Genomic DNA, 23,622 nt, shown 5'->3' with positions numbered 1-23,622 from the left:
CGCGAGCGCCGGAGTAAACACCGCCGGAGTCTCAGAGCCGCTGCAGAAGGGAATAAAGAGAGATGCAGGGATTTGTGAGGTTACGGCGCCTCGGCTGCAAGATGCACTAGCCGGCGGAGCCCGGGCACCGGCTGACTTGTTGGAACCGGCGTGCTCTGCACGGGAGCGTGGGGGAGTTGAAGTTGCTTTCCCAGGGCTGGTTCTCCACGCCGCCGAGAGGAACCCGAGAGGCAAGGAAATCACTTCGTCTTGCCATTGATTGGGCATCGGGAGCTTTTTCTCCCCTCTTTCTTTTCCTCCCGTCTTGTTGCATGCAAGAAAATTACAGTCCGCTGCTCGCCCGCCCTGGGTGCGAGATATTCAGCCCCGCTCTCTCCCGTCCATTGTGCAACCCAAAGATGAAAGACCGAAGGGGAGAAAGTTAAAGAAATCGCCCACATGCGCTGGATCAGTCCACGGCTTGGGGAAAGGCATCCAGAGAAGGTGGGAGCGGAGAGTTTGAAGTCTTTACAGGCGGGAAGATGGCGGACTGGAGCTGAAAGTGTTGATTGGGAAACTTGGGTGATTCTTGTGTTTATTTACAATCCTCTTGACCCAGGCAGGACACATGCAGGCCAAAAAACGCTATTTCATCCTGCTCTCAGCTGGCTCTTGTCTCGCCCTTTTGTTTTATTTCGGAGGCTTGCAGTTTAGGGCATCGAGGAGCCGGAGAGAAGAGCACAGCGGTCGGAATGGCTTGCACCACCCGAGTCCGGATCATTTCTGGCCGCGCTTCCCGGACGCTCTGCGCCCCTTCGTTCCTTGGGATCAATTGGAAAACGAGGATTCCATCGTACACATTTCCCCTCGGCAGAAGCGAGACGCCAACTCCAGCATCTACAAAGGCAAGAAGTGCCGCATGGAGTCCTGCTTCGATTTCACCCTTTGCAAGAAAAACGGTTTCAAAGTCTACGTCTACCCGCAGCAAAAAGGGGAGAAAATCGCCGAAAGTTACCAAAACATTCTAGCGGCCATCGAAGGCTCCAGGTTCTACACCTCGGACCCCAGCCAGGCGTGCCTCTTTGTCCTGAGCCTGGATACTTTAGACAGAGACCAGTTGTCACCTCAGTATGTGCACAATTTGAGATCCAAAGTGCAGAGTCTCCACTTGTGGAACAATGGTAGGAATCATTTAATTTTTAATTTATATTCCGGCACCTGGCCTGACTACACCGAGGACGTGGGGTTTGACATCGGCCAGGCGATGCTGGCCAAAGCCAGCATTAGTACTGAAAACTTCCGACCCAACTTTGATGTTTCTATTCCCCTCTTTTCTAAGGATCATCCCAGGACAGGAGGGGAGAGGGGGTTTTTGAAGTTTAACACTATCCCTCCTCTCAGGAAGTACATGCTGGTATTCAAGGGAAAGAGGTACCTGACAGGGATAGGGTCAGACACCAGGAATGCCTTATATCACGTGCATAACGGGGAGGACGTCCTGCTCCTCACCACCTGCAAGCATGGCAAAGACTGGCAAAAGCACAAGGATTCTCGCTGTGACCGAGACAACACCGAGTATGAAAAGTAAGTGGCTGGGCTGTTGGGCCTCTGTGACTCAGCCCTGGGCCCTGCCCACCTTGTCCAGGTGTGAGGTTGGGGGCTGGAGGCTGGGGGTGGGGCTGAGGAGCCCCCTGTCCTCTTCCTTCCTGGCACTGAGCAGCCTGGCTCAGGTGTGTGGCTAGGAGCTGGGGACCCAGAATGTGAGCTCCTGGAGCAAACAGAAAAGCCTGGAGCACTCCCCTGGGCCAAGTAGGTGACATGTCTCCCTCTTGCTTAGAAAATCTTCAGGCCCATGTGTCTCCTTTGAAGGGTGTGGGTTTGATCTGAGAGCTGGGAAACTGCGCTTCACCAGTGGGTGCTGGGGGCGAGGGTCAAGACCCGGAGAGGCACTGAATCCACCCAAAGTCTGGAGACCTTTCCCCAAGATTGATGCTTTATTTGCTTTTCTCACAAGCAGGGGGAACTGCTTTCCCTGGATTTTCCCAGCCTCCAATGGTCATCTTTCCATGAGCTTTAAATATGTGTTAGCAGTGGAGGTGTTTTGATTTTAGCTACTAAACTTTCCGTGCTGTCTCTTCCCTACCCTCCATGGCATTGGCTTTTATGAAGGGAGAGTGTAAGTTGTTAGAGCCTGTGATCTGTCTTTCTTCATTCCCTTCCTTTCATTCATTCATTTATTCATATCTATTTGCTTGTATGTGCATATACAGTCCCTTCCCAGGAGAAGCTGTTTTTAAAATCTGGGTCTCAGCCCCGCTACTGTAAACTCCTGTTGCTAATTTAGATTTCCCACTCCTTTTTGTCTTTATCCATTTGCATGCAAATTGAGACTGTTACTCTTTGAATGGGTTTGTGATGCCTCCTTACCCTCAGTAGTGAGGCAAGTTTTGTCCAGTTGCTAAGTAACTGAGTTGCTTACTTTGTAGCCCTTCTCACTCTTCCTTTTCCTTCTGGGTGACAGAAACTGACACATTGGAATTGGGGTCAACACTAGTCTCCACAAATCTGCTTTTAACCTGAGCTTGGCAGGGCAGTTTCTTAGTAGTAGATGGTGTCAGTGCCCCAGACTCACTTATATCTGGCCGTGAAAGAGTTAGTGAGTTCCTACAGTGCATTTCCACGTTACGCCAGTTAAAAACCAGAGCAGCCTTGTGCTACCCACGGAAGGAAGGGGAACCTCTCAGCTGAGTACAAGAGGAACTGGCAGAGGTTGGCTGATTTTGCAGTTGATTCATGAAATGTAGAATAGGGGAAACGCTTTGTAAACCAGATTGGAACAGAAAGGGGTATGGTGGGAACGAGGCCCTGAAATGAAAGGTTTGATTGTTGTCTGTGGATTTCCTCAGACACGGGGCCTCTGGAGGAGTGATTGGAAGGGAAATTAAAGTCCTCCTGTCCTGGATCATAGACAGTGAAGGAGAAAGTATCCAACACTCAGACTCCCCAGCCCCCAACACCTTGCCTTTCAAACATACGAAAAGCCTGAGGCTGGGGTCAGTTATGAATTCACATTTTACTCCTCTTCAGGGACAGTTATGTGTGATAGTTGGGTGCAGTTGAAATGGATTAAAATTTTGTCACAAAAGAAACAGACTGTGGTTAGTAATGAGCTGCTTTGTTTACTCGACATTAACATTGACCTATTTCTGTGGGTGCTTGTAAGGGAAAAAAAGTGCTTATAGCCTTTCAGGAATTTCTTTGTCTGGCTGATGGTGGAGGACTAGTCAAGATGAAATCTAACTTTTCAGTGTCTTCTACAGCAAGTCTCCCCGAATTTTGTAGAAGGATTATGGGGATCGTCCTTCCTCCAGCTGTAGCTGAGATCTCACGTTAGGAAATTTGAATTACACATTTATTTGGGAAACACTGTCAATCCAATAAAACAACCCTCCCTTCTTTACCCCCTTACTCCCACAATACTAGTAACTATTAAATCTCTACAGCCTCTGGTGAAGCTTTTTCTAGAGATTGGTAATAAAGGAAGGAGGGGTTAGTTTCCTAGAAACTTTAATTTTTGCCAGTTAAATTTAATTTTTGACCTCTTTGTGATTGGGCCAGGAAATCTGACACCCACACCCTTGTTTTGGTTTATGATTAAAGACCACAAGGGGTCAGGACCTCAGTTTCGAGTCTCATCAGAAAAGTGGCATTTAGTTAGGACAGCAAGTCTGTTCTTTCTCCCGAGAAGGGATTTCTTGAGCAGGAGTCACTTGTGGACTTTCTTTCTGTTCTCCTTTGCACACTTTCCAGTCCTAACCTTGTTAATAGGACAGGACGCTGCTGCAGAATGTTCATATGCATTAGCCTTGTCTCCATGAGCTTTAACTCCTTCCTCTCCTTGGGTTATCAGAACCCTGTATCTTTGAGAAATGGTGCTTGCACACATGATTGCCAGTTAAATAAAAAGTTATTTTTTAAGTGAAAGTTAACCTTATGTCATGATAAAGATTTAGTGTTAAATGGTTGAGGACTTTCATCTTACCTGCACTTTCCTGAAAATCAGACGTTTATTATGAAAAGTATAGAGCGATGTGGAATGAAGAAAAACACTTTTCTCTTGTAAGAGAGTAGTATTTTTGATCCATTATTTTTGAAACACATGAGGCTGAAGAGTGAGCCCTGAAATGTTGTGAGAACACTCCTAGGAAGCAATGCCTCTTGTGCTCTGGAGTAACAGTAACTACTGTGCTACTTACACTGATGTTTTCTGTTAGCCTTGCATATGTGAGATGCGGAGCTCCTCAGATCCAATGCTGATCTCTCCCCGGCTTTAGAGAAGGAGGTGATAGTGAAGTTAGGTCTGTAGAAGTCACCTGAGTTTGGCTTCTCATACTGACTCATCGTGTGACTTTTGATGCCTTGCCTTGAACATTAGTTTATCCTTTTGGGGAATGGGTTTTAGACGGAGCATTCATTTGGTCGTGGCGTGTAAAAACATGATCAATTTTCATCTACTTCTCTTTTTTATTAGCAAGTGCCTGTGAAAAGGCTTCAATTTAATTTGCTGCCACAAGCAACCACATATAAATTTGCTTTGGACTTATGGGGTCTGATAATTAGATTGAAAGTTTATGGCTGAGTTAGGATACTAGAGTATATACAAGTGTACCAACTAAAAAAAAAATGACTTTTTTTTTTTTAATGAAAGTTAGCCTTATGTAATGATAAAGGTTTAGCGTTAAATGGTTGAGGACTTTCATCTTACCTGCACTTTTGTGAAAATCAGACGTTTATTATGAAAATATAGAGAGCGACATGGAATGAAAAAAAACACTTTTCTCTTGTAAGAGAGCAGTATTTTTGTTCCAGAATTCCAGGAGTATATTAAAACATCAATTTTTATGACACCCATAATTAATTGTCATCAGTTACATATATTAACAGGTGTAGATGACACCAGCTAAAATAGGTGGCTGCCGTGATTAGATGACTGATAATGAGGCTTGAGAGAAATTCCTTCTATTTTACATTCTTTGAGCTACCTATGCATCCTTACAGAATCACTGTAGTTTTGCATGAATTTCATAGTTCAAATCCCTTCAAAGGGTATTATTGTGACACTTCACATTCGGCTTTCTGAAATGGAAGAAAGAGAAGGGAATGAGAGGTGACTTCTGTCTTTGACCCTCCGAGGAAAGCAGCGGTGAATATTTTAAGCAGCTGTTCTGGGAACAGGCTGGATTCTGTGCAGGCCTTTTTGACATCTTTTCCTGTGTTCCTTGAAGCCGTGCCTCCTGATCCTGGTATTTTTAAGGGTCTTGAAGCTAAGTGACCATTCAGCTCCAACATCCTCATCTTCCAGATTAAGAAATGGAGGGATAGGATGTTCTTAAGGAATTTGCTCCAGGTTAGAAATCTGGTTGGTGGCAGGGTAGCCCTAGCAGGAAAACCTTCTGAATTTCCCCCTTGACCTCCAGTCTCCCACTGTCAATTACAGATGCTTGAAAGCTCTCTAGCTGTGAGACCTTTATTGACAGTGTTTCTTTTGGGATTTCTCTTGGAATCCTTTGGGAAGCTGATGAAGATTTTGGACAAACTTGGGAAAAAAAAAACAGGCACATACATGCACAATTTGTCATAAAGTTTTAGGAGTTGACACATAGCCTCTTACTTAAGGGCATTCTCAGATAGAAGAACTCTTGCTCTAGGGCTTACATTCTGCCTTTCATAGCTAACTAATAACTACGGTGTTCATGCCTGGAGCTGTTTAGTCTAAATAGGAGATTTTTTGGACCTTTCCATTTGGCCCTAAGGGGTCTAGGGAATAGGCTGTGACATAACTGAATGGTAAGTTGAATTCAGGTGCACTTGCCGCACAAGACGAGGAGTAATTTTAAATGATTATTTGCTTATTCCCCATTATCCCAGACTGTATTAGCAGACACCTGAGCAAGTGCAGGGGCCAGCAGTGAACCTTAGGTGATCGTTTTCCTCCTCCAAAATGAAAGGTGGAGATTGTATTTCTCAGGTTTTAAAGGTAAAATATTAGCGCCTGCCCCCCCGCCCCCCCCCCCATACACAGGTTTATGAAAGCACAAAAGTATTTCTAAAATAAGCCTCATAAGCACAGTTTAAAAATACAGACAGTGCCAACCCTTTGCAAAGTTATAAAGTTGTGAAGCGTGTCTTCTCGTACTGAGGTCTAGTTCTCTCTGCTCCACCCTTTCTCACCTCCTCTGAACATGCTTTCTTTTCTTGAGAGCACCTGCGAGCCTCCTTTCCAGGGAATCTGCGAATAAAGGTCGGGGTGTTGGGGGGTACTTCTAGGGACGCTTGCATCTTGATTGACTTTCGTTCAACAAATGAAGGTTCAGAGCGGAATCTGTGACTTCAGCTAGGAGTCTGCAGGATTTTTTTATGCAAAGAATGGTTTGCGACTAAGACTTGGGCAGGCCTTGCCTCTGGGAAGGAGGCCACCTGTGGCCCCTTTGATGGTGACAGCAGCTTTGGATGGGACAGACTTGGCAAAAGGGGAGCAGTCACATCCTCAAGTGGTGATTGTTCTCTATGTCAGAAGGTCTGCAGATGTGCCTCCCCAGAACATAGTGCTAGAAACACTTGCCAGCAATGGCATTGAGAACCCTAATGTCACGCAGGGGCTGGGTTCAATGGGCCTGGTGGCTGTGCTCACAAGCTCTTGCAAGGTGCCTTGCCATTTTACAGGTGTGTAGACTGAGACCAATGGTGAAGTGCTTTGGCTAAAGCTGCCTAGCCTGTAAGTGGCCCACGTTTTCTGGCTCCTGGTTCTCCAGTTTTCACAGACCTGCTGTGACCTCATAATGTTCACCTTTTTAAGAACGGACCAGGTCACCCTGACCGGTGTGGCTTAGTTGACTCAGGATCATCCTGTGTACTGAAAGGTCTCGGGGTTGATTTCTAGTTGGGACATATGCCCAGGTTTCAATCCTAGTTGCAGTACAGGGGGGAGGCAGGCTGTGAATCGCTGTTTCTCTCTCCCTCTAAAAAATCAATAAAAAGCATATTAAAAAAAAAAAAAAAGAATGGACCAGGTCAGGCTAAGTGGTCATTGGATTCTGCTGTCTAATGAACATGTTCCACATTCAAAGGTGAACACAGGAGCTTATGTTTCCAAGAGCTTAATGACAAAGTGTTTTTACGTAAAAGTTCTTCCTCCACTTGTGACCAGGTTCCTTTAATAAACAGGAACTCCCTCCCTACCCACCTCCCAATCCCCCCCCCCAAAAAAACAACTGGAACATTTGTCCAGTGCCTATGATTTGATTGACCTTTATTACCTTATTTAAGTCTTTCAACAACAGTATGAAGTGGGTTAAATCCCCATTTTACAGATTAGAATGCAGCCCCGAGAGGATGAAGTAAGGAGCCCAGAGGCCCATCTAGTGTGTAAATGGCAGTGCTCTCACCAGGGTCTTGGATTCCGAAGATCATTCTCTTCCCTCTACAAAATGCTACCACCTTAAAGAATCAAACGAGGTTTCTACCTGCTTACATGCTATTAGTGAGTTCCGTGGGATTCAGGTGTTTGTGTGTCAGGTCTTTTTCCATTGCTTTTCTTTGTAAACATGTTTCCAGAGGGGGGGAAATTGGCTTAGAGATGTGATGAAGATGGCACCCAGCGCTGACCTAACAGCATGGAACTTCTTGAACTGTTTCACTCAGTTGTTTGAACCTCTTGAATTGTTTACCACTTTGTCTGCTTTTCATTGTTTCCTGGAGCTCCTCAGAGAAGTGTGAGGAAGTGACCTGCGTGTGACCCCGCCCTCGCTGATAGCACCTTGCAGGGCCTCCCTCCGTGGCTGTCAGTGGTGCGATGGGGACAGGAGCCCCTGTTTTCCAGGTGGACAGTGTCACCCAACAGAAATGGTGGGGCCACTGGAAGATTCCGTTTGCGACACAACGGGCCAGGTTTCGGGAACATTCCCAGCTCCTCTGGCTCCCTAACAAAAACCAGCGCTTACGAAATGATAAACGTTTTGCACAGCCTTGGCGGAAAATTGGGAAAGTAAGAGCCCCCCACTTATTAAACTTCATGTAGTCGGCCTGTTGTGACACACATACAGACAGCTCTGCGATGAGATCCTTCTCTCTGCATAGCCAAGCACCTTGTATCGATATGTTAATTATTACTTAATTAAAAGTAAGTAAATAATGAATTCAACACATTTTCCTTAAGTGCTTTGTTGGTGCCAGACATACCGGTGTTGGAACCAACACTGCGGCGAACAAAACAAACTCCAGACCCGGCTCCTTCCTTGCCCTTATTGTCTGTTGGTTTGATAAACTTGAAGTCAGACTTTAAACGTATGTTTGCATGTTGTTTTTTCTTCACATTTTCCAAGAGCATTTTCCGCATCTACTAAATAGGTAAGTCGTATTTAAAAATGGGATTTTTAATGGTTACATGATTTTTTTTCCCTAGCTCATAGCCCTACAGTATAGTTTATTTAATCATTTACATTTTCTTAGAGATTTAACTTGTTCCCTTATCCATTTTTTTTTTATGGTTTGTTTTAAATAAAAAAAAAATGTGATGCATTTCACTGTATTGAACATTTGTTTTATTTTGGACTATGGTCTGTCCTAGAAAACAACACAGAGGTTCCTTTCCAACACCCCAACCCAATCTTTTTGGAGGAAAAGGTGTTTTTGAGGTGAGGCTCAGCACTCATTTCTGAAGTCACCATCGTTAAATGGCTGCTTAGATCAACATTTGCAGGTGTTAATTGGTCCTGCAGGGGGTCTTTGAAGCTCCCGCTACTTCTGTTCCCTTTGAAGTTTTGTTTTTGCTGGAGCCAAAACCTCCCTGCTTTCTTACTGAGCTGGGTCCTCCTCAGCCTGCCTTCTCCGGGCAGAATCCAGCCTTCCCGGCATATCCATATCGGAAGCTGCAGGCTTCCCCTGGGCAGACGCCATTCTTCTGGCTCACCGCACCAGTTAATCAAGGCCCTGTTTCTGTTTTCTCTCTGATTGTTGCCTCCATGGTCCATTGGAGGTGAATTGGGGCCTGGCGTTACCTCTGGGCATCCAGGTAAGGAAGGTCTGGGATTCCAAGTGCACATGAGACATTATTGCAAGTGCTTTGAAAACTGAGATAGAAAAAGTGAGCCCACAGTGTTTGCTTAGTTATGTGCAGGACTTTTTTGGCATCTTAACTACTTCGAGCAGCAATGAAATTCGTGGGATACCCTTCCTCCTTTTGTGGACACTGTCATCTCCTGGGAAGCCCTTTAGGAAGGGCCTGTGTGCGACCCTGCACCCGGGAAGTGACTGACGCACACAGGTTCCTGGACAAGGTGCTTCACCTCCCAGCCCCAGTTTGCACATCTTGGGGATCATAACCCCTCACTGGGTCGTTGAGAGGTTATAATGAGGTTAAGTGTGTGAATGTACCTCGTAAATACTGTGTATTTACAGGGTGTTGTTATTATTAAAAATCACCTTCCTGTCATTTTCTGATTGACCACAGAGGTTTGCTTAGTTTCATAACCTGGTTGTTCTTAACTGAGCCACAGAAATAACTCCTCTCCTCTCTCCCTTGATACTTAATCCCCAGGAAATTGTGGTGGGCACCTTGGAGGCCCAGCCATGGTTTGTGTGGGAAAGACCCGTGTGGGGCCTTCACGCTGGGGCTTGCAGGTGGCATGGCACAGCTGGGAGCAGGTGAGAGTGGTCTCTAGGTACTAACTTACTCCCTATCCTCCAGGTTCCTTGGCTGACAGCTTTAAAAATGCAGGTGATCCTTTCTACAGTTGACCTTTATACCTTCACCAGTTGAGGGTGGCATTGGATGGCGGATACCTATTCTAAATGGAGCTCAACTCCTCAGTGGCCTCTCAGAGTTGCACAGAGCAGTCAATACCTTAGGCCACCTTAAGTCACAGGATTTAGTATGAGGGGACATGCACAGAAACTGACCTGGAACTGTTGCACTCAGTTCTCAGGACCCAGCACAATACCTGGGACCGGCGCCTCTCTTCCCACTCTGGGCCTTCCCATATCCTTGCCTGGCACCTCTGTTCCTGCGTGTGTCTTCGGCTCCTGGCCAGTCTTTCCCGAGCTGGAGGAAACCAGCCTGATTGCTTGGCTGGTGACCATTACTCCATCTGGGCGAGCCATTCCTTTCAGGTGTGGTGTGACCTCCCCAGTTAAAAGAGCACCCTATCACCTTGCTATTTTTTTTTTAAATATATTTTTATTGATTTCAGAGAGGAAAGGAGAGAAACACACACACACACACACACCCACACCCCAATGATGAAAATCATTGATTGGCTGCCTCCTGCATGTCCCCCATCGGGGATTGAGCCCACAACCTGGAATCAAACCTGGGACCCTTCAGTCTGCAGGCTGATGCTCTATCCACTGAGCCAAACCAGCTAGGGCTCACCTTGCTATTTTTGATTGAATTGGTGACCATCCTTTTGCAAAGAAGAGCCTGAAGTTGCTTCCTGGAACAGGGGACTGTGGTTAGGGGAAGTTGGCTGTGGCGGGCACTGTTGAAGCCATATCCTGTTGGCACTGACATATTTGAGCCCAGTTGATGATGCTGATAATAGCAATAGCAACTAATATTTTTTGAGCGTGCACTGTGTGTGGTGCCCTGGGCAGTATCTTCTTTAATCTTTATGTCCACCCAGCAGATAGATACTCATTTTTAGATGCAGAACGGAGGCAGAGTGACTTGCCTGGGCGAGGAACCGCGGCCACCTGACTCCCACACCTGCGTTCTTAACCACGGCTTCTGCACCGCCGGCACTGGTGTCATAAAGGCCACATGCTCACACACAATACTGTGATTGATTTATGGAGCATCACTTGGGTTTCTCACCTAGAATTTATTTAATCTTACTTTAGCGAGACAGTTCTAACCAGTTTGGTAATCTGGTTTCGCAGCCCACAGTAGATGAGAGAAGCAGTAAATTTAAGGAGAGAGGGATTCTTGTAGACAGATCTGCGAAGAAGGGACAGCTGGCAACCCGAACGCGAGGAAGCAGGCCAGGAAATTACAAATGTGACGGCCAGAAGTAAAGAAGCGCTGCAATTTAAGAACAGCTGGCCTGGTGCCCGAGACTGTGTCCTCCAGACTCCGCAGGAGTGTGCCTGTAAATCCCACCCCGCGCACCGTGCCTGTCACCAGCCCGAGCTTCTGTAAATATTTGATGAACTACCCCACAGTCAGTGTTGACCTGGAGTCATCACATGTGTACACTGTCCTTTGTGTAAGAAAGCAGAGAAACAAGTAACGCCTTCTGTAACTCTTCTTATCTCCACAGTTAAAATAAAAGTATTGGGTTGAGCAGCGACCTGTGAACCAGGAGGTCACAATTTGATTCCTGGTCAGGGTACATGCCCTGTTATCGGGCTCGATCCTCAGTGGGGGGTGTGCAGGAGGAGCCAATCAATGATTCTCTCTTATCGTTGATGTTTCTATCTCTCTCTCCCTCTCCCTTCCTCTCTGAAATCAATAACAAAATATATTAAAAAGATAAAATAAAAGCATTTTTGGTGCTCCTAAGGATAAGTTCTCTATTTGAAAATGTGTCTGCCAAGCTTAGCAAGTTCTCCAAAGGCTCCAGGTACATGCATGGGGTCTCCTATGAGTTAGCCTTGGAGTCCTGGTGTATGTCCCTAACTCGGATGTCTGGAGTTTTATGGCACACATTAGCACTTGTTATGGGAAATAAAAAGCTTCCTGGTATTGTGGTGTGGTCTTGTGTGGGTAGCTATTCTTGATTGACTGGTGCCCAGAATGACTTGGGCTGTGGCTTCCAGGTAAAGAAAATGGCCCTAGGCCCGGCTGGAGTTTGGAGACTGGACAAGGGAGGTTGCTTAGAGGTGGCCCTGGCAGGTATGTTGGGGCTCATGTCAGTACCCTGCTTTCTGCACATTCCCAGGGTGCCCAGGATGAGAGCTGCTGTGTGGAGGCTTAGAGTGGATTGCATGCTTCCTACATATGTTCCAGCACCCTGACAGGTTGGTGGAAATCATGCACAGCACTGCTGATAAAAAATAGGATGTGCCGCCTTCCTACTTGAACTTCCTGGGAGGCGTCTCATAGTCCATCCCCATGATATCAAGGTGGGGTGTGTATTTCTGCCTGCCTCTCCATCCGTCTGTGGCTGAGCCATATTCCTCCCCTTTTCTGTCCCCTCCCCTCCGCCCTCCCTTCTCTCTTTCTTGGAAAGCTGCCCCCACCTCCATGTTACTTCTTCCAGAGCCACTTCCAAGGTCTCAGATGCTGTCAAATTCTCCTGGTACGTGCTCTTATCGAACATTTAATATTTGCCGCAGCTTTGGCTTTATATTCATTTAACTACCTGTTTTTCTTTCTCCTCAGTGGATTGCATAGGCCCCGAGAGGAGGATTCGTGTTGGTTTTTCATTAATTTACTCAACAAATGCTTATTGAGCACCTACTGTATGTGAGTACTAGGGGTTCAACAGGGAGCAAAACAGACAGCGGTCCCTGCCCTCAGGATGCTCACTGTCTGGTGGCTGGGGCTAATGCCATGCCAATTATGGCTCCTATTAGAAGGTGCTAGACGCTGTGAAGAAAAGTGGCTAATGGAAAGAGGATGTGGCCCTGAATCTCAGCCTAGGGAACCACTGGAATGCTGTTGGGCCACTGCTGACCCGTCAGACTCTAGGGAGGACATTCCAGGTGTTTAGAGAGCTTACCAGGTGATTTGGATGCATGAGAGAGGGAGTGAGGGTTTTGCAGTTTAACTATGGAGGGAAGGAAGCCTCCTTGTGAAAGTGACATTAAAAACTCACTTACTGTTGTATCTTCACAGCCCAGCACCATGGGAGGCCACCCAGGTTTTGTTGGATAAATGAAACAGATGACATTGGTTTAACCAATGAAAATATTACCACTGTGGGCAGTGTATCCAAGGCTGATTTCTGAAGATGTCACTGTGGTTTATGGTACAGGTCTCTCTGTGTCCACCAAGTTCATTGAGAGTTTCTTTTTTTTGTCTTCAAATGGGATGTTTCTTTCAGTAAACTAACCCTCCCCTCCCCCCGAAGGTAGTTTCTTTCTTTTTCGTTTTTTATTGTTGTTTTGGGTATGAGTATCAGTGATGTCAAATTAAAATGAACTGAGGGGGTTTACTGCATAATACAAATCTAAAGAATTTATTGCTACAGGAGAAACCATTATGGTTTTTTTTTATCATTTAATTTTAACAGTCTGTAGATATTGGGACTTTTTGTCCCTCCTTAATTGCAGATTTTCTCCCAAATGGTCTGTTGAATATAACTTTTGGCTTACATTTTTTTTTTTTGCTCAGGTTACATCTAAACTCTGTTAACTGATATTGAAGCATTGCCCCAGAGTATATAGTAACATCGTGCTTAATTGAGCTGTCAGGCTTCTAATGAATTCATATTGAGATTTACCATTTAATTAAAAAGCAAAGGGGAAGAAAAAGCAGAGGGAAGGTGTACGATTGTTTCTCCCACTGGCTTCCATTTCCTGCGTTTAAAAATCTCTTGCCTTGTTTGTTAGCTTGTGGAAGTGTCTGGGTTATTGCATGAAAGTACTGAAGGTGTGTAGATAAAATGGAGGCGGCCCTGCATCACAATTAGCCGGCTTCTTAGTGGGCCTTCAAAATGGATTCAGAGATGGTGGCAATCATATGACACTTGATTAAGTATGAATTATGTTTTATGTTTTTACAAAGCTTGGTAAGGTCATTTTCCCAAATGATTTCTAGTTCTGTGTATCTGAACCAATCAGAAAATCTAATCAGAGGGGATCTAATACTGAAATGCTTTTGCTTCACTGAGAGGCAGAGAATAAATTTTTCTTGAAAACACCATTTCTTATATGCTCCTTTAAAATTCCCACTGCATTAAAAAAGCCACCTCTAAGCAGCACCTTTTATGATAACTGCATTTGTAAGTAGGCAAGTGTAATGTTGCAAACCTGTAAATGTAGGGCAGGCAGTCTTTTATTGATTCAGAGAGAGGAAATGTATGATATTTTCTGTATTTAGATTGTAGAGTTATATTATATGTTTTTTTTAAAAAAATGAACAGTATTTTATGTTAAGATAAAATTTAAGTACCTGAATGTTTAGTACAGTGAAACGACAGAGTAGTATTTTTCCTGTACTTATTTTAGACTTAGCCATGTCTGAGTAACCCAAGTAGGATAAAAGAGGGCCAAAAAGATTAATAATCAAAATAAATCCTTTTTTATTGATGTAATTAATATATAACATTGTATTAGTTTTAGGTGTACAACATAATGATTTAGCATTTGTAGATACTGCAAAATGATTATCACACTAAATTCAGTTAACATACATTACCTTACATAGTTACAATTTTTTTTCTTGTGATGAGAATTTTGAAGATCTGCTCTCTTAGCAGCTTTCAAATATATAGTATTGTTATCTGTATAGTCATGCATGACTTAATGACTGGAATCGCTCTGAGAAATGTGTCACCAGGTGATTTCATCATTGTGCAAACCTCATAGGGTGCACTTGCACAAACCTAGATGCTGCAGCCTGCTACACACCTCGGCTGCATGGTAGAGCCTCCTGCTCCCAGGCTACAAGCCTCTATAGCAGCGGTTCTCCACCTGTGGGTCGCAACCCCTTTGGGGGTCGAATGACCCTTTCACAGGGGTCGCCTAAAACCATCGGAAAACACATATATAATTACATATTGTTTTTGTGATTGATCACTATGCTTTAATTATGTTCAATTTGTAATAATGAAATTGGGGGTCACCACAATAAGAGGAACTGTATTAAAGGGTCACGGCATTAGGAAGGTTGAGAACCACTGCTCTATAGCATGTTACCATACAAAACAACCCGAGATTAAATCAAACACAAGATAAAATGATGCAATTAAGAGACAAGGTAAATAAGAGATGTTCCGAGGCTGCTTTACTTTTTTTGTAAATAGAAAGTGTACACTCTAAAATAATGATATAAAATATAGTATAGTAAATACATAAATCAGTAAGATAGTCACTTATTTTTGTTATTAAGTATTATGCACTGTGCATATTTGTGTGCTACACTTTTATACAACTGGCAGCGGAGTAGGTTTGTTTACAACAGCATCACCACAAACATGAGTAATACATTGTGCTACGATGTGACAATAGCTATATTACTAGGTGATAGGAATTTTTCAGCTCCGTTATAATCTTACTGGACCACTGTCATGTATGTGGTCTGGCGTTGATTGAAAACTTGTTATGCAGTGCATGACTGTAATGCTGCACATTACATCTGAGGACTTATTGTAACTGGCAGGTTGTACTTTTTGACTTCTCTCACCTATTTTGTCCATCCTTCTCTTCCCTGCTTCTGGCAATCACCAATCTGTTTTTTGTATCTATGATTTCATTTTTTTGAGATTCCACATATGTGAGATCATACAGTATTTGCCTTTCTCTGACTTATTTCATTTAGCATAATTCCCACAAGGTTCATCTGTACTATCGCAAATAATAGGATTTCCTTCTTTGTTAAGGCTGAATAATATTCGTGTGTGTGTGTGTGTGTGTGTGTGTGTGTGTGTATAATAAGTTTAGCATCAAGGATGGGTACACACTCATATATATAATTTTCTTCATCCATTCATTCACTGGTGAATACTTAGGTTGTTTCCATGTCTTGGCTATTGTAAATAATGCTGTCAAAATAAACCTTAGGTTTCTATAAAAATAACCTGCAAGATAAGCAGCCTTAAATTCAAAGTATGAAGTAGGTATTGTAGGGTGTGTTGGTGACTGTTTGAGCCTCTTTAGAACTCAGTTCTCCTCATCTGATTTTGCTTTAATTATGTTCAGTTATGTGCAGAGACCAATGAGCTCATCGCTGACTGGGACTATCAGGTGTGTACATGCAGTGTATGTCTGTATGTCTGTTGTATGCTTGCCCGAGGAAAGGAGCATGGTATTCATGCTATCATGGTGTCAGATAGTCTTGTCTGGAGAGAAAAATAATAAGGTCATCGAAGTGACTTTGCATTATATAGATAAGGAAATAGAGATCCAGGGAAGTTGGGCAACCTTCCCAAAGTCCTGTAGCCCATGTGATAGCACGGGGGGTAGAACGCACATCTCCTGACTTTCAGCCATGTATCGCATGGAGTTTTGCACATGGGCAACTTCTCTGCTTTCATTTCTTCACTTGTTAAATGGGATAATAACAATTCCTACTTCATAGGGTTGTTATTGTGAGGATAAAATGAGTAATGTTACATGTAATGTGCTTAGAACAGTGCTTGGCACATAGTAAGCGCTCAATAAATAACCATTGTTACTGTCATTAATCTGTCCCATTATATCATGTTAGACTCATATAATTTCATATTTACCCCTTGTATGTGTTTATCATTGTTTTCATTTCATTTCTTTCATCTGACCTGTCTGTTTACAGCTCATTATAATTGTAATGTGCAATATGATATAGTAGCTTGCCAGTCATATAGAAGTTCAAGGTGGTTTGGCAAGTGCCCAGAATTCCAACCACCTGTTGTAACTGCTGCCAAAATGAAATAGATTTTCCTTTCCCATACATTGTTCAACCAAGGGTCCACATCATTAATATGACTCTTTGTCTTAAAAAAAAAAAAGAATTCTTTCTCCTTTTACAGAAATATTGTGTTTCCTACCTGTTCTGTGAAGCTTGGATCCTCTTGTTCCTGCCTCTTGAAAATGTACTAAAAAAAGTTGGCGGATGTGCCAGTGGGGTCCCTTGAAATGACCTTCTGAGATAAACCTGCACACGATAGGAAGATAAAACTATTTTTTTCTTCTCTAGCAATTCAAGTAGCCAAACTGAATCGGGGCACTTGGCAAATCAGGAAGCAATAATAGTGAATAACTCTCTACTTTCAACAGTTTCCATGGTCATTAACAATTGATGACTCTTCCTTTAGGATGGCCTTCTCCATGGCAGCGGGAACAGACCCCTGTACCGTTTCTGCTTGTTAAGTTTCAGCAGTGTGTGCCCATCCTTGACGCTAACCTTACGACAGGAGCGGGGAGGACATTGTAGCCTGTGTTTTGAAGACCTGGGAGCGTTCAGACACGTTCTAACTTATACTCTCGTTCTTTCTCTCAGGAGTCACAGTGGCAGTTAAAACATACACATTGTCAGAAGCTTTTTTATAATGCCATTTCTGCCACCAAATCCAGATACGATCTGACTCCTCCTGGATGCCACACAGTAGCAGGCCTTGCTGTGCTTGGGATATGCCACAGGTCACATATCCGTTGGAACTCCATCATATTCACACACACAAAGGCACGTTAACGCAGGTTCAGATCCTTGTTGTAAATCACAGGTTCATCTAACAGCAGCTCTGGAAAAAGGGCATCTAGTGAATGTTTCACTAAGTGTAATAAACTGAAGCTTTCCTGCCCTCATTTCAACTTTGATAATCCTTGGCTCCAGACAAGAAAGAGGTGTATATTTTATGCACAATAGTGACTATATGCCTGTATTTGCATGTGGAGTTACATAGTCAAAAGTCCAAATATGTTTTTCTGGGAACATTAGTGGGTTAGTTTTGGATATTATTTTCTACCAAGATTTAAGATGCTATTTTTAAAAGTACTACTTTTTTTTTTCATTTTAGTACCTTGTCCCGAAGTGTCCCCTTCTCTCTTCTCGAAATAAAAATAGCCCTTTCTTCCAGGAAGTTGACTTGTACTTTCACGTAGCAATGAGATAAAAATAGCGTATTGTATTTCCAATTAACTCATTTAATTAGATGAGGTGAATTAATTGGAATTTTTGGACATGTTCCTGAAAGTCTAAAATATACTCTTTTGGAATTCCCAGCCCCGGTGGTGGCTGGGAACTGTCTTAGTTTGCTACCCTTCAGGACATGGTGTAAGACCTGTCATTTGAAGCCTGTCATTGGAGGTCCCCTTGGGGGTATGAAAATGGTCTAGTGATTTTTCAGAAAGAGGAGCATAAATCAGCAGGCCGTTCGGCTGCCCTTCAGCCCAGCACATTCCTTGGTTATCACCAGCCTCATCAGCTGGAGCCTTGATTAAACATTTCTCTGTCCACACTGTGCAGGCGTGATGGCAATCTCAGGGTGTGCGTCCAACACCTGCAGGAGGAGGACTCAGAAGTTTTTCTCCCCCTCGGATGGTCTCACCCTGTCTAATTTTAGGGGCCTGGGCATGTAGGCTGTGAGGGTCCTCCCTATGGCCTGTCAGTCAGGGCCTGGAGAAATCCTGGAATTTAGACTGGGGGCAGTTTTAACCTTAGATCTTTCTACTTTGCACTGTAATTATTTAGTTTTTATCTCTCTAGATTTATATACCTTCCGGGATAAAGCTGGTTCATTCTCTGGATGCCAGAGTTCACCACCCTACCCCCACCACCGTAGTGTGCTTGATAGGTGCTTGGTTAAATGTTACCATAGCTCAGCAGTTCTCAACCTGTGGGTCGCGACCCCTTTGGCGGTCAAACGACCCTTTCACAGGGGTCGCCTAAGACCATCCTGCATATCAGATATTTACATTACGATTCACAACAGTAGCAACATTACATTACAGTTATGAAGTAGCAACGAAAATAATTTTATGGTTGGGTCACAACATGAAGAACTGTATTTAAAGGGCCAGAAGGTTGAGAACCACTGCTATAGCTGATTAGCCAATTTTTTCTTTAATCTAGAAATTCTAGAATCAAAACAGATGGAGGCATATTCTTGAATTTTGCATCTCTTTTTTAGTTTCCTTCATGTGTGGTCTTTCTCAAATATAGATCAAGGGAGCCCAACAAAAATATTGGGAGCAAAGTACACAGCACCTCCTTTCCTGTGGAAAAATGCACGTAGTAGGTTCTTTCTCTCTACCATTGGCCTCCAAATATATTTTAAACACAGAGTTATTTGGATGTTTTACACATTATGTTCTACTTGGACGCAAATCAATAAGTCTTATTTCAGGATTTGTGTATTTGCTTCTAATTGGTTTCTCAGGCATTAGCACAGTGAGCGTATACTAGTAGTAGATTCTTAAGAAATACTTTTGAAATGAGTGTCTTTGGTCATAGTGGCCTGTTAGCACAGAAAGAAAGACTTTTGGAATTGAATTATTAGAATTCTTTAATTTTGTTTGGAGTAAACAGTCCAAAGGGCATGTTGAATAGAAAAATCAGACAATGAAAAATAAAGTTTAGAAGAAACACCTCCCCCACTCCCAGTACACCTTGAGGTTCAGAATGGCAGGAGTAAAAGTAGTCTTGTAGCTTTGAAATAACTTGCACCTTTGACTGTCACTTTAGCTGCTGGTAGGTTCTCAGTCATAATTCTGTAATATCCCTAGAAGCCTGCTTTATGGAGCTTGAACTGCATTGTGTTGTCTCAGATGGGCCTCCGTTCCTGGCCACATAGAGTTTCTATTGCTTCGAATCTGGCTCCCTTCTGGGGCGCAGGCTGAATGAGTGACGCCACTGAGGAGAATGCTGGTGGGGCTCTCCAGGCTTCTCCACCATAGAAGAACCCTCTGCTCATTCCTGTGCCTCTTCAACTGCCCCCTGTGAGGAGGGACCTCCTGTGCCCCTGGGACCAGAACCTCAGTCCCCACTGTCTGCTGAGGAATGGGGCACCAGCATGCCATGCTCAGCCAACCGCCTGGGGAACAGTCAGCTTTCCTGAACTCTAATCCCGTGCACAGGGGATGCAATTCTGTGGCCTCATCCACCAGGGACATGGATTCCCACAGGCTGATGTCAGCTTTCACAGATCATCCTAGGCCACTTGATGTTTTGTAGGCCTTTGGTTGGCACTCGCTTCTCTGCAGAGCAGCACCTGGCACCCCCCCCCCCCCCCCCCACTGCCAAGGATGGATTTTATACACCTTTTTCCTAGGGACTCGCTAGCAGTTATCAAGGGACCATCAGGGGCACTTCTTTATGGCTGCCCTGAAAGGCCTCTCTCCAACCTGAGTCACCCCCTCCTACTCTCTGCTTCTTCCTTTTCTTTCTTTTTTTTTTTTTAAATATATTTTATTGTGTTTTTTTTTACAGAGAGGAAGGGAGAGGAATAGAGAGTTAGAAACATCAATGAGAGAGAAACATCAATCAGCTGCCTCCTGCACACCCCGCACTGGGGATGTGCCCACAACCAAGGTACATGCCCTTGGCGGGAATCGAACCTGGGACCCTTCAGTCCACAGGCCGACACTCTATCCACTGAGCCAAACCAGTCAGGGCTGCTTCTTCCTTTTCTTTCTTTTTTTTTTTTTAAATATATTTTATTGTGTTTTTTTTTACAGAGAGGAAGGGAGAGGAATAGAGAGTTAGAAACATCAATGAGAGAGAAACATCAATCAGCTGCCTCCTGCACACCCCGCACTGGGGATGTGCCCACAACCAAGGTACATGCCCTTGGCGGGAATCGAACCTGGGACCCTTCAGTCCACAGGCCGACACTCTATCCACTGAGCCAAACCAGTCAGGGCTGCTTCTTCCTTTTCTTTCTTTTTTTTTTTTTAAATATATTTTATTGTGTTTTTTTTTACAGAGAGGAAGGGAGAGGAATAGAGAGTTAGAAACATCAATGAGAGAGAAACATCAATCAGCTGCCTCCTGCACACCCCGCACTGGGGATGTGCCCACAACCAAGGTACATGCCCTTGGCGGGAATCGAACCTGGGACCCTTCAGTCCACAGGCCGACACTCTATCCACTGAGCCAAACCAGTCAGGGCTGCTTCTTCCTTTTCTTTCTTTTTTTTTTTTTAAATATATTTTATTGTGTTTTTTTTTACAGAGAGGAAGGGAGAGGAATAGAGAGTTAGAAACATCAATGAGAGAGAAACATCAATCAGCTGCCTCCTGCACACCCCGCACTGGGGATGTGCCCACAACCAAGGTACATGCCCTTGGCGGGAATCGAACCTGGGACCCTTCAGTCCACAGGCCGACACTCTATCCACTGAGCCAAACCAGTTAGGGCTGCTTCTTCCTTTTCTTTACTCTTTTTTCAGTAACCCTCCCTTCCTCCTGTGAAGGCTTGTGCTTGCACGGGTGTGCACGCGTGTGTACCCACATGCACGCACACACACTCACCTCTTCCTGTCTCCTGACTCTCCCTTATCCCACATCAGGCCCTCCAACTGCCATTCAAGTCAAGCTGCTCGAGCTCATAAGGGTTCTCATCTCAGAAGCTCGATTTTACATTTAACTGTTAAGATAGAGCCACCGCCAAGGGTTACAGCATAAACCACAATCTGGTGAATGTTTTGAAAGAAAAAAAATTATTAAAAAAAAAAATCCAGATTGCAGGTTGCAGAAGTTAACACTTGAGCCTTGTTCAAAGTTCAAACATTACAGGAAGTGAAAGTTATGTCTAATGCGTCTCCCTTTTACCATCTTTAACAGTTCAGTGTATATTTCTTTTTTTGGGGGGGGCACATATCATTTATTTTCTTGAAAATAGGATTTTTTTTTTGATCTATCTATCTATGTATATAGATAGATAGAGAGATATATAGATAGATAGATAGAGAGAGATCCCCTTTTAAAATTTCTTTTTTTAATCACTTGATTATATACCAAGTTTTACTCCATGTCAGTACATAAATGTCTCTTCTTCATTTTAGCAATTACAAGCTTGTGAAAACAATCATTTGGTTAGATTATAACTGAGTGTAAAATGTGGCATTTGATTCCAATCACAGTCAGTCTGTATATTCACCCCTGATTCTTGGTCTGAGAACAAGTGCCTTAAATTATTATTATTTTTTTAGCAAAATGTTTTGTGTGTGTGTGTGTGTGTGTGTGTGTGTGTATGTGTGTGTAACTAGGTTACGTGCTTGATATTCTCAGTTGCCCATCCCTGTTTAAAAATCTTAAAGCTAAAAAAGACTTAGGATTTTAATTGATTTTTTAGTGTAAAATAAATATATTGTTTATTTTTTCCATTTAGCTCAAACACCAAAGTCCACTAACCAAAAAGACTACTAGACTGAATCAGGACTACTCTGAGATTCAGAATTGCAAAGAATGGAAGTTGGGGTGGGACCCCTTAAGAAACTGTGATTTGGAAAAGGTCTGTGGATAGTCTTTGTAGAAAGTTGGTTGCCAGATACAGTTGCAAGCCATTTCACATTACTTCACACAGCTCTTTCAAAATGTTTATTTTCTGTCTTGCCACTAGTGAGTACAAATTGTAACTAGCTAGATGATATCAAAGTCTAGGACGAGGCTGGAGACTGGGTCTTACTACGATTTGATCAAAAGCAAACAAGAAAGCAAAAGCAAAGGGGGGGAAAAGGTAAAAGAAGGGTACTGTGTTTTTCTCACCGTGGGACTAAATTACTGCGTGCTGAATTTTCACTTTCTGATTAGTACTGACAGTTGAACAGATATGATTTATTTCTTTGGGGTCTGGAAAAATATGCCCACATTTAGGTTGACTGTTCTTTTCTCTGAACCCCCCTCCCCTTTTTATTTTCTTTGAAGAGCTTGGGTGTATTAATCAGATAGTAGCCATAATATGACATGTCCTTCTATGGCATGGCGAGTGTTTGCAGGTTAAGTCTGAACCATGCCAGAAATCACTCTGCATTTTTCACGTATACCAGAAATGAACCTGGTTCATTCCATCTCAACAGCTTTACCCAAATGGGTTAGGGTGGACTGGCCTGATTTCATCAAGGAGGGCTAATACAGGGTCTGGCTTAACCCAGGTACCAATAGAACATGTTGTTTTTCTAACCTCTAGGCTTTATATTTCCATGAACACGGGCCTTAAAACAAGTCTATGAGGGACCTTGTTCAAGTATCTCTCGCTGATTTCAGCTCCTAAGTAATACGCCTGGCAGTGCTTCCTTTCTCAGCTCAGCTGGAGGGAAAAGAGGGTATTCCACAGTTGCTGCTTTATACATTTACTTTCTACCTGCTGGCTTCAAACGGTATTAATTTTTATGTGCTCCTTGTGCATTGTGTTTAATTAAAAGCAGTTCTACTCGCAGAGGTACTTGTAGCTTTTTTTCCTCTCCCTGAAATGAATAAAACAAATAGGCATCTGGTATTTGTTTTGTATAACACAATTTCCATAAAATGCACAGTAATAAAACATAATTATCTGTAAAGGCTTGTTTTATAAGCCTGAGAATGGGCTTGTTTCTACCAGGTTTTTAAATTCAACTCCTATGATAAAGAATCCCTTTGTCCATTAATATATAACAACAATCACAACAAAAGCTTCCCAATTTTGTGCATGAATCCAGCTCATCTTTTATTAAACAAAAGCTTTGTTTTCTGTTACTGTGTACATGATAAAGGTTTATCATCACCTTCCTTCCAGGGAAACACATTAGGTTGCTGGGAAATATTTATTTCCTGTTCTGTATTCTGTTCTATTGGCATAGTTTTATTTATGATATTTCCCCATAATTAAAGAGACAGTTTTATTGTCAGTTGCTGAATTTTTTAGGTCACAGTCTAATCTATGGATTCTAATATCTCCTTTTAGGAAAGTACACATCAAACTTTTCCGTCAGTTTTTATATAGTGTACTAGAGGCCCAGTGCACGAAATCATGCACGAGTAGCTCACTGCTGCTTGCCACTGCTCACCACCCCACCCACCATCGCT

General features: G+C 43.4%; 1 protein-coding gene across 2 annotated transcripts in view; it reads left to right on the top strand.

The window, feature by feature from the left end:
- Positions 1-23,622, top strand: part of EXT1 (exostosin glycosyltransferase 1) — a 272,669-nt gene continuing 249,047 nt past the window's right edge. The window contains exon 1 of one of the 2 annotated variants that reach the window (XM_005885852.2): positions 1-1,563. In XM_005885852.2, coding sequence (XP_005885914.1) covers positions 608-1,563 — 956 coding nt within the window. In that variant the 5' untranslated portion in view covers positions 1-607. The remainder of the gene's footprint in view (positions 1,564-23,622) is intronic. The other variant, XM_014533035.1, reaches the window with a different exon arrangement.

The sequence above is a fragment of the Myotis brandtii genome, unplaced genomic scaffold, assembly GCF_000412655.1.
Source record: "Myotis brandtii unplaced genomic scaffold, ASM41265v1 scaffold931, whole genome shotgun sequence".
NCBI lineage: Eukaryota > Metazoa > Chordata > Mammalia > Chiroptera > Vespertilionidae > Myotis > Myotis brandtii.
The sequence above is the reverse complement of the archived record's forward strand: the minus strand, read 5'-3'. Positions and strand labels throughout refer to the sequence as shown.